Source organism: Haliaeetus leucocephalus, unplaced genomic scaffold (genome assembly GCF_000737465.1).
Source record: "Haliaeetus leucocephalus isolate CR32 unplaced genomic scaffold, Haliaeetus_leucocephalus-4.0 Scaffold646, whole genome shotgun sequence".
NCBI lineage: Eukaryota > Metazoa > Chordata > Aves > Accipitriformes > Accipitridae > Haliaeetus > Haliaeetus leucocephalus.
This window is the reverse complement of record NW_010973082.1, coordinates 805,686-816,016: the sequence shown is the minus strand read 5'-3', so window position 1 is coordinate 816,016 and position 10,331 is coordinate 805,686. Positions and strand designations below refer to the sequence as shown.

The window sequence follows — 10,331 nt, the reverse complement described above, 5'->3', positions numbered from 1 at the left end:
CCACCCCCCCTCCCAGCGCTGACCCCCATCCCTGCACCCCCAGGCTGGCACTGCGCCCCTCCCGGCACCATGGCGCAGGTGGGCCACAGGGTGGATTACCTGGCCGGTTTCTGCTGCCCGGTGGGGGGGCTGGTAGCAGGCAAGCCCCGGGTGCTGTGCCATGAGAACGAGATCTACCTCTCCAACGGCAGTGAGTTCGTCTACGTCTATGACCAGGAGGGGAAGGTGCTGAAGGTGAGTGGACTGGTAGGGCTGGGGGGTGGGGGGGCTTCACCCCAAGCCCCCCGTGCCGGGAGGGTGCTCTGGGGTTGGGGGCTGGTGTGCCGGGACAGGGCGAAGGTGGTGGAGATGCCAGTCGTGTTCCCTGTCACCGGTCGCCCAGTCTAAATGGGATCCCTCCATTGGTGTCCCCCCTATCCACAAACGAACTTCACGAGCCACCCCAAACCCCCTTACCTGGCTCCAAGGCCCCTTCTGGGGGTGGGGGGTGCTGCCGTCTGGCCCCTCTCCTAAACTTGTGAGACAAACATTTAATTAAACTAGAAAGGCTTTTTTCTCTCCCCGAGCAAAGTGACATCTCTTTCATTTCTCACCTACAAAGGGTTTCACTATTGTCTTTGCTGTGACTAACAGCAGTCGTCGTGTTGAGTTATACACAGCTTCTTTTTTTAATTTTTTCCTATTATCATTTCTAAGAAAGCCAGCACTGTAATGTCAGGAATTTCCTCCTACACTGCACTCCTTCTTGGGAAAGTAGAGCATGTACTGGCTTTCTGGTCGCTATTTTCCTTCCCCTCAGGGAGTGTGAGCGATGTGCTACCTCGTTACCTGCAGCCCTTCTCCCGACACCCTGCTGCCCTTCACTGAGGGCGGCTGCCCCTTGCCCAGGAAAGCCCAGCTGGGTCCGCAATCTGCGGTGCTGCCCAGGGATAGATTTAGTCCTGGAAATTGCTTGTAATCTGCGTTTGCAGGAAATAACGGCTTTAATTCACAGTTGCATTAGGGTTGCCCAGGAGGGAGCGTTGTCCAGCGAGTGGTTTCTTTCTTTACCTGGCACGGGTGAGCAGGGCTCTGCCCGGCCTGGCAGCCTGGGCACCGTGGGTCCCGCGGCACTTGCACCTGCAGCAAGTCGCCCCATCCCCACTGCCCCTCTGGGTTCCGTAGAAAGATGACTTTTTTTCTGTTTTCCCACCCAGGCCGTGTACCGGTGCCCCGACCAGGTGTGGCACGTGGAGCTGCTGCCCCAGCCCCGGCATCTTTACATCCTCTGTGCCCACAGCGGCATTTACTGTGTCTCCCTGGACCAGCAGAGCAGGTGAGCCGGCTGTCACCGCCAGGGGCGCGAGCCAGTCCCGTGCTGTTAGTCCTGGAGTCCTGGGGCTGCTTCTCGTGGCTGGGGTGACATGTTGGGCTTCCGCCGCTGCCCTCTCCCTACCCGTCCTCCCGCAGGCATGGGAAACATTAGGCGGTCTGAGGCTCTGGCTCTCTCTGGATCGCCGCTCTTGCAGCAGATGCTAAAAGCCGTGCTGCGGGGAGCTTGTTTCCGAGGGCCAGGGTAAGAGGCAGCCAAGGGAAGCGCTGGCTTCGCCCCATGGCTTGGCTGAGAGCTCTTCCCTGTTTGCTTGAAGGTTAATGGAGCAGACGGATGGCGACGGCCAAGAAAGCAATTGCCCTTCCGGCGTCTTCCCTGTGGACTCGGATGCCTGCATCTTCCCAGACTCCAGCCTGTGCATGTTCACTCTGCTCAACAACTTTGTCATCACCTTGTCCCAGGCTCACGGCAAATGGTGGATGAAACTGCACGAGCTTCCACACCCCGAGCAGGAGAGTCCCCCGTACCGGCAGGTCAGCGAGGTGGGCTTCTGCCCCGGCCCCCAGCCCGGTGATGAGGGGGACAGCCCGCCCTCCCGCTTCCTCCCCGTCCTGTGCTGCGCATCCTCCCCAGGCACTGTGGGGTCCGGGGAGGGGCTGTGGTGCTCAGGGGGCTTTGTGCTGGAAGAGCCCCTCTTCAGCCTGCTCTTTGGGATCGACGCTGCCATGCTGGAGTCTCCTATGATCCTCTGCGGCTTCCCGGATGGACAGCTCTGCTCCGTACCGCTGAAGGCCCTCAGCTCTTCAACGGCTGTCGATGGCTGCCATGACGTTTCGAACCCAGACCCCCCCGTGAAGATCCTCCATCATTTGGAAGAGCCCATCGTCTTCATTGGGGCCTTGAGAACAGAGCGGAGGGCGGCAGAGGATGCCGAGGACGAGCAGCTCTTCGGAGACACTGGCTGTGACTGCGTGGTGGCCGTGGGCCACTACGGGAAGATGGTGGCCGTCAAGGCGGATCAGAGGGAGGAGGCAACAGTGCCGGAGCTCAGGGAGTACTACTTGCGTGGGCCCATTCTCTGCGCCGCCTGCAGCAGCGGCAGCCGGATGTATTACAGCACGCACTCGGACATCTCCGCCGTCGACCTGGACTGGGTCGGCGATTCCTCCGACCCCGAGGACGCGGAGAGTTGCACCGGCGTCCTGCCTCCCGTCCTGTCTCCGGCCAGTTTAAGTATCTGTAGCGTTGTGGCTCTTTCCTTGTCTTCTCGGGCATCAGAAGGTACTGCCGGCAGTGGGGCGTGCACTGGGTCTTGGGGTGGAGCGGGGCAGGATAGCTGCCTATTCCGGCCCATACGTCTCCACCCCTCCTTACGGTCCAGATTGGGCTCCGTCCTCCATCCGTTCTTGTTGACTCCCCTCGTTTTTGTAAGTCGTTTCTGTTGAGCATGCCAACTCGGGCTGAACGCGAGGCGTGCTGGCAGCTCCGGCTCTTCCCTGCCCGTTCGTGGTTCCTCTCTGCTCGGCGTCGCAGGAGGCGGCCGGTCCGCGCAGGTTCCCATGGGGTGCTGGCACCAGCCCTGCCTGTCCCCTTGGGCTCCCCGCACGGAGGGCAGCCTGCGGGGAGCCCCGAACAAGCTGGGATGAGGCTCGCTTCAGAAAGGGGGTTCCAGGCATGCCGCTGTCTGGACTGGGGGCTTCTGCGTGGCCGCTCGGAGCCTGCACGCACTGCGCGCTCCAGCCCCACAGCTTGGGTGCTAATTGTGTCCCCCCCACAGCGAGGGCAGTGTGCGGTGCCTGATCACAGCCTGGGCACACAGCAAGGTGCCATGCTCGCCCTTGGGAGTGGAGGAATGGAGCAGAGGGCCTAGATGGGGGGGAAAGCATCTCGCAGCTGTAGCTGAATCCCTTGCATGGGGCAACACGAGAAGCAAACAGGGCCAGAACAGGCAGGCGAGCGAGGAGAGGCTCCTGGGGCATCCAGGCGAGAGCAAGGCAGGCAGTCCTGCCTGCGCCCAGCCCCGCTTGCTGCCCATGGAGCTGCATGCGTCTTGCCGCTGGGGACCCTGCATGGCAGCGCTGTCTCCCAGGGTGCTGTGGCCCCCCCCCGGTGCCTCCCCCAGCGGCTTCTGGCCTTGGCTTGGGGGTGGCCAGCTCCGGGAAGCATGGCTGGGGCAGCAGGGCTGTTGGTGAGCAGGAGCTGCGGGGACAGGACAGGCATGAGGGGGGGTGCATTTCCCTTCAGGGGGGCAGCCCTTTCTCAGGGAGCTGCGTGCGAGATGGGTGTGCTGTCCTGGTCCGTGTCCTGTCTCCGTTGTACCCCTCTACAGATGGAGGCGATACCTCTGGCTCCTGCTGTCTTGGGGCAGGCAGTGCCATCCTGTGCTCCCCCGTCCCCTTGCATCCCCGTCCCCCAGCCATCAGGGAAGCCCCGGCTGCCTTCCTGGCCCCCCCACTGCTGCCCCTCATTGCCTGACCTGTCCCCGTCTCTGCCCACAGGTGAATCGGAGCTGCTGGCCTTGTCTGCCAAAGGCCGCCTCATGACCTGCGGCTTATGCAGCCCCGAGGACACCGATGTGGGGCTGACACCCGCCGAGGCTGGCCGGAGAATTAAGGAGCTGCTGTCCGGGATAGGCAACACATCGGAGAGGTAAAGGGCAGGGCTGCTCTTACTCCACGAGCTGCCGGGTTTATGAGCACCAAGCTGGGTTTTTGTGCATTGGCTGTGAGGTCTCTGTCAGTAACTGCTCCAACATTTACCTTTCCAGAGTGCAGGAGACTGGCTGGGAAACCCCCCTGACCTCAATAGGCTAAAAATAGTGTTTAAGGGCAGCCCCGCCGGCTGCCCCCCTCCCCTGGGTGCAGCTGGCTCCGGCACTACGGGCAGGCTGGTGTTTACAGCCTCGGCGGCAGAAGGTGGGAGAGGCAGGGTGCCAGGCACTCCCAGACGCCCCACCATGCTTGCCAAGTCGGCAGTAACAGGCAGGGCAGGCACGTGCCTCCAGCCTCCACGGCCGTCTGCGTGTGGGGAGGGGATGTGGGTGAGTCCCCCCTTTCTTTGCAGGGGGATTCCTGGGGTCTGGCTGGCCGGAGCCACTCTTCAGGGTCAGCTCAGCTGATGGGGGCTCGTGGGCAGAGCAGTCCTGCAGGCAGCATGGATCCAGCACTGCCTTGGAGAAGGAGCCAGGGGGGTTCCTGGGGTGGCTCATGGCACCGGGCTCGGCTCGTCTGCCGTGGCAGCGCAGCACCATTTGTGCAGCAGCCTTTGGTACTGGCCTCTGCTGTGCTCTCATCGCTGACCCACCATCCCAGCTGCCGTCCTTCCTGCTATTTCAGCACTGATGCTTTGTCCTTGCAGAGTTTCCTTCCTGAAGAAGGCAGTGGACCAGAAGAACCGAGCCCTGGCCAGCCTGAACCAGGTGATGAACGTGAGCGCGGCTTTGCTGTCCAGCCAAGAAGGCCAGAAGCCCATTGCTTGCACTGTCACTGCCAACTGGAGCTGCCTCCTGCTCCAAGATACCGTCACCATCTCCTGTCTGCTGGAGAACTGCAGCGAGTACAGCCTGGAGGAGGGCTGGACCCTCTGTGTTCAGCTCCTGGCCAGCCCCTGTGCCTTAGAAGAGGAGTCCGTGGATTCTGCCACCACCTTCACCTTCCCCATTGACCAGCTCCTCCCTGGGAACAAGAGGGAGCTGACGCTGCCCCTCGGCTCTGCTGCAGACACCAAGCTGGACCTGCCTCTGACCATCTCCTGTGCCCTCTACTACAGTTTACGGGATATTTTGGGCAGCGGCTCCGACTCCTCCGAGGCCCTGGATGACCTCCTGCCCGACGACTCACCCATCCTCTCCCCAGACAGAGAGGGGATCTGCCTGCCCCTCAGCGAATGCACCATTGACATGCTCCAGTGCCTCCGTTTCGAGAGTAGCCCCCCCGGGCCAGATGCCTCCCCACCGGCAGCTGCCCCCCCTGCCCCCCCAGACCCTGTGGAGACCTTCCTCAAAGTATCCCAGGAGCAGACCGAGCCTGAGGGGGTGAAAGCCAGCGAGCTGCCGCACACCTCAGGAGAGGGAAACCTGCCCCCTTCGGCAGCGTCCATCAGGGTGTCCTCGGAGCTGCTGAAAAATGCGCTGAAAACCTCTGGCTCAGGTGGGTCCCAGGAGAGGAGCATCCCAGGAACTCCTGGGGTATCTCCTTGGGCAGAGGTATTTGCATCCTGGCTTGTGGCCATCTCGGGAGAGGCCAGGATGGCACTGTCACAGCCTGTGCGTGCAGGCTGGGATGGTCACCAGCCCCTTCCTTGGGTGAGGAGGGCTGCGTGACCCCGTGCAGTCACCCCCTCAGCACGTGTCTGCTCGTGGGCTGACACGTGGATGCTGTGGCAGTTACATGACCAAGCTCAGTTTGTCTCAGCAGGGAGGGCAACAGCCCCTGCATCAGTCTTGGCCTCACAGGGGCTGCACCAGGCACACGCCGCTCCCTCCTGCACTGGCTGCATCGCTCCGGACTGAGCAGGGCTGCTGAGCCGCAGGGAGGGCATTCAGCAGCGTAACAAGCTCTGCTTTCTCTCCTTTCATCCCCAGATGTCTCGCTGAGCTGTGCCACGCTGCGCTGGCTGCTGGCTGAGAACGCTGGGGCCGAGGCGCTGAGCAGCAGGGAGGTGGCATCAGTGCGCGGCGCAGCGCCGGATGGAGGCGAGGTGCAGCTGCTTGTCCGAGAGGCAAGGAATGGATTAGCCCCGCAGAGAAATTCCCTGCGCCCCCATCCCACGAAGCTGGCTCCGTCCCGCAGCCCCTCACTCGTGCCAGGGAGCTGGGTGATGTATGGCCTTGCCGTGCTGACCCCAGGCTGTCATCTGTGGGTCCGGACGCCTGGGAGCCTGCTGGCTGCTACGCTGTGGGGCTGGGGCTTGTGTGCTTGGCTGGACAGGCTGCGTTGCCAGTCCCCCTTCTCCCAACCCGGCACTTTCCAAAGGCTGTGGCCGCTTCCCTCCCTCTCTGGGCGAGTATGTGTCCCCCAGATGTTCTCATTTCCCTGCCAGGCAGGGCAGTGGGTTGCTGCCGTGTTTCTGCACGGCAGGCTGGCTTTGTGAGGGCAGATGTCCCCTCACCATCCTTTCACTGGCCTGCAGGATCCTTGTCTTTTTCCACTGCATTTCCACTGGAGCGGTGTGGCTCCTGTTCGTGGCCATCTCTTGCCCAGCCCTGCTGAGATGTAGTAGCCCCAGGCACTTGCTGTGCCCCAGCCTGGTGTTGGGTTCAGCTCTGGAAGAAATGGGCTTTCCCTGCTGCTTTGGCCAGCTGCGCTTTGCTGGCTCTGCAAAGTGAGGCGAAAACATGGCTGGATTTGGGGTGTAAATCTGATCTGCTGCAGCTCGTCCCCCTTAAACGTGAAAACCCCCCTCTAAGCGCAAAGGGAAAATACTAATTGCTGCCCAGCTCTTCTGCTGCAGCTAGTGGACCCTGTGCTGAGGGGCCCAGCCGCCTGTATGCTGGCAATGACCTGGCTCAGGTTGATTCACGCTTGAGAGCTCTAATATTGCCAATGTGATTAGTGACAGTGTTAATTCTGCTTGGGCTAAGCCTGCCGGATTAAATCCACTGGGGTGGCAGCCTGTGCCTCGTCAGGGAACTGGCATCCACTCACCTCCAGCAGCAAACGGGCATCCACTTGCCCCCAGCAGCACCGGGCAAGACCGGCGGCCACTCTCCTGGCTGCGGTACATGCCTCAGCTGCTGTTCCCGGCCGAGGCTGAAGGAGTGGATGTGAGCTGATGGCCACCGGGGCCGGGCCGGGGCAAATGCCCCTTGGAGGGGCTGGGCAAGGGGTCTGATGTGCCCAGCTGGGCTGGCAGCGTCTCTCCTGCATTTGCCCGTAGCAGACTGCAGAGCAAATGGGTTGGGAGGGGGTGCAGGGAGTAGGGATGGAGGAGGAGAGCCTCTCGGGGAGCTCTGTGCCCATGGGGAGAGGTCCTGGAGCTGCCCTCGCCCCCTCCCCTGCCCAGCGATGATTGCAGTGAGGATGTACTCGCTGTCCCAGGTGGCCATGAACGACCTCAGCCCAGCGGGTCCCATCCAGGCCGTGGAAATCCTGATGGAGAGCCCGTCCCTGGCTGACATGTGCAGGATGCACCACGCCGTCATCCGGCGCATCCAGGTATGCTCGGCTGTCGCCGCGGGGTTGTGCCGCTGGCCCCAGCAGACGTGACCCTGGGGGGGACAGGGGGAACCCTAAGCAAGCCAAAGGCCTAGGGCCAAAGCCTGGGGGCACAGCCGGGCTCGCTGGGAGGACTTCTCTGGCACCACCGTGTGGCAGACCAGCCCGGCATGGCTGGGGAGCGGGACCATGGCGGACCCCACTCCCTTTCTGAGCCCCAAACCTCAGCTCTGGGCGTTTGGGCCATGGAGCCCTGGGAGAGGTGTCTGCTCTCTGCCCCAGGAATGGGCCCCAGTCAGTTTGGCAGCTAAACAGAGCAGGGGCCCCCGCGGCACGTGGGGGCTGGCAGCCTTCCCAGAGGTGCTTCGGCACCGGCACGAGGCCTGGGGAGAGCAGGGAAGCGCGGCTGCCAGGTGGAGAACTGCCTCCTGCCCGGTGCCGCGGCTGGGGCTCCCCAGGGCTGGGTGCTGCCGCAGCCGGCTCTCTCGGCGCCTGTCCCGGCAGAGCTCTCCACTCCCCGCAGGCGCTGGTGCTGGAGCAGGCGGCGCAGGGCTCGGGCCCCCCCGACCTCCGCATGCAGTACCTGCGCCAGATCCAGGCCAACCACGAGGTGAGGACCTGCCATACCCCTGTACCCTCCCCATGGGGTCCACCGTTAGGACACCCCCCACCCACCCCGCCACAGCCCCGAACCGACGTGTGTCTCTCAAGCTCCGTCTCCCTTGTGCAGATGCTGCTGAAGGAAGCGCAGACCCTACGCGACCGGCCGCCCCTCGGCGAGGAGGGAGACGCAACAGCAGAGAAGCTCCTGCACGTCTACAGGCAGCTGCGCAACCCCAGCCTTGTTCTCCTGTGAGCAGGGGGGTGGCCAGCGCACCCCGGGGACCCCGAGCCCCGCCGGCCGGGGTGGGTGCCCACCGGGCCAGCGGTGGGGAGAGACCCCCCCCCGCCAGAGGAGGAGTGGGCCCGGGTGGGAGGGCTGGTGGCGAGGGCAGGGAGGCCGCGGCGGTGGTCCGGGTTGAGGGGGGGGGGGGGGGTGTGGGTGGGCGTGTTTTTGTGGTCGTGTTGTCGGCAGCACCGGAGGGTCGTGGGGTTCCAGCGGCAGAGCGGGGGCTTCTGGGCTGGCCCGGCCTGACCCTGCCGCCCCCCAGCCCGGCCACGCCGGCGGGCAGCCCCCGGGGTCGTGCTGTCTTGTGGATCGTTCTAGCCGTGGTAGTTTAGTGCTCTCCCGGCGGCCGCCGTGCCATGCCGGCTGTGGGCTGTGCCCCCGTGCCGCCTTGACTTTCAGGATCAGGACAAACAGGGTGCTGTGCCAGGGTGCCCAGCGGGCACCTGCCCGGGGGAGCCCCGTTTTCTGCTGGGCAGGGGAGGGGGTTTTCCACTCCCCCGTTGTTTCTATAAATGATCTTGTATTTCTGTGGTGGTGCAGCGTGTTTTGGCCCAGTCCTTCCCCGCACCGCTCCAGTGTCTGTAAATCTGTCGTCTGCCATGAAAACGATCGTGCCGCTCAGCAAGTGCCCGTCTCTTTTCCTTTCCATCTCCCAGCAGGGCCCTGCCAGCTCCCTGGGGGGCTGCCACCGTTGCCCACCCCCCCCAGCCCTCTTGCCAGGCTCCTCCAGCCTGGCAGAGGGTCCATGGGCATCCCAGCCCCTCCGGGCTCCAGCTCCCTGCGCAGCCCCTTGGGGTCCTGCCCACAGCAGGTTTGCTTGGCCGAGCCTCATCGCCAGCTGCCCCTGCGGCACCCCCGGACCCTGCGACCACCTCCTGGCAGCTCTGCCTGTGGCAGCCTGGGGGGGTCCCTGTGTCCCAGAGCAGCGGCAGGGCCGGGGTGCCATGGCGGGTGGGGGGGGTCCCACGGCTCACCAGTCTCCATCTGGGGTTGTGGGCGCTGGGCTGGGCATGGGGGGAGGGATGGGGGTGGATCTTGAGCGCTGCAGGAGGCCAAGGAAGATGAGGCGATGCCCCGGTGTGATCCAGACTGACTTTAATGCCATGAGTCGAGGGGGTCGGGGACACAGCTGCTGTGGATGGTGCCAGCGCCGGCTCCACCGCCATCCTTTGCCTGGGAACGAGCTAGCATCCCCAGCCAGCCTGGGAGCGGGGCGGGCTGGGGGATGCTGTGGCGGGGGATGCCTGCCGGTGCCAGGCAGGTCAGTATTCCCAGAGCGTGGCCCGCAGCACGGACTCGCTGTCAGCCCGCAGGGTGCCGGCTGGGTCCCCGCGCAGGTACCGGCCGTTCTTCCCTTTGATGGCCACGCGTCCCCGCTCCCGGAACTCGAAGAAGAAATCCTCAGAGAGTTCCCCATCGCTGCACACCGACCCGCTGCTTGCCACGTACCAGAACTTGCCCCCCTGGCCTGCGGAGAGTCACCGGGGGCAGTCAGTGGGGTCTGGCTGGACTCCCAGTAGCCCCCCACCCTAGTAGCCCCCCACCCCATCACCCACCTTGGATCTGGTAGGCGCCATCACTAAAGCTGGTGTGGAAGACATCGTAGACGGAGCGGTTGGAATCGAGCAGGTTGGAGCCACGGTGGTAACAGACGAAGCCGTGCTCGCCCCGCAGCACCAGCATGGGGCGGTTGATCAGCTTCAGGGTGAACTCCTCATCCTCCCCTGCACGGGAGCCCGGCCTTGAGCACCGCGGGCTGGGGTGGGGAGGGCAACGCTGGGACCCCCCCCACCCACCCCAGGCACTTACCCACAGTGTCGCTGACAGCCGCCAGTTGCCCATTCTTCTTGGGGCAGACATACCGGCCATTGCTGGCGCGCAGGGCCACCCGCCGCCCGCGCCACTCGATGTCGAACATGGTGTTGGCAGCGCTGGTGGCAGACAGTGAGCATGAGCTGGGGCAGCCCGTGCCCCC

General features: G+C 64.1%; 2 protein-coding genes across 3 annotated transcripts in view; one reads left to right on the top strand and one right to left on the bottom strand.

The window, feature by feature from the left end:
• Positions 1-51: 51 nt before the first annotated feature.
• On the top strand, positions 52-8,905 carry LOC104838687 (chromosome unknown open reading frame, human C17orf70). Its single transcript, XM_010578561.1, has 9 exons — positions 52-234; positions 1,197-1,315; positions 1,629-2,593; positions 3,811-3,961; positions 4,670-5,460; positions 5,895-6,031; positions 7,351-7,467; positions 7,991-8,077; positions 8,198-8,905. Exons 1-9 carry the CDS (start codon positions 70-72, stop codon positions 8,321-8,323), a joined length of 2,658 nt encoding a protein of 885 aa, XP_010576863.1. The 5' UTR covers positions 52-69; the 3' UTR covers positions 8,324-8,905.
• Positions 8,906-9,618: 713 nt separating this feature from the next.
• The window catches only part of FSCN2 (fascin actin-bundling protein 2, retinal), a 2,981-nt gene continuing 2,268 nt past the window's right edge, over positions 9,619-10,331 (bottom strand). Inside the window, exons 3-5 of one of the 2 annotated variants that reach the window (XM_010578559.1) lie at positions 10,153-10,287; positions 9,913-10,112; positions 9,619-9,824 (exon numbers count right to left, since the gene is read on the bottom strand). In XM_010578559.1, the coding sequence (XP_010576861.1) occupies positions 9,619-9,824; positions 9,913-10,112; positions 10,153-10,287 (541 nt within the window). The remainder of the gene's footprint in view (positions 9,825-9,912; positions 10,113-10,152; positions 10,288-10,331) is intronic. The other variant, XM_010578560.1, reaches the window with a different exon arrangement.

Bases quoted from the DNA above. Each gene is read 5' to 3' on its own strand.
- LOC104838687 (XM_010578561.1), top strand. From the start codon at position 70: ATGGCGCAGGTGGGCCACAGGGTGGATTACCTGGCCGGTTTCTGCTGC. The intron at 1,316-1,628 runs GTGAGCCGGCTG...GTTTGCTTGAAG, and splicing joins TCCCTGGACCAGCAGAGCAG to GTTAATGGAGCAGACGGATG. The intron at 5,461-5,894 runs GTGGGTCCCAGG...TTTCATCCCCAG, and splicing joins GCTGAAAACCTCTGGCTCAG to ATGTCTCGCTGAGCTGTGCC.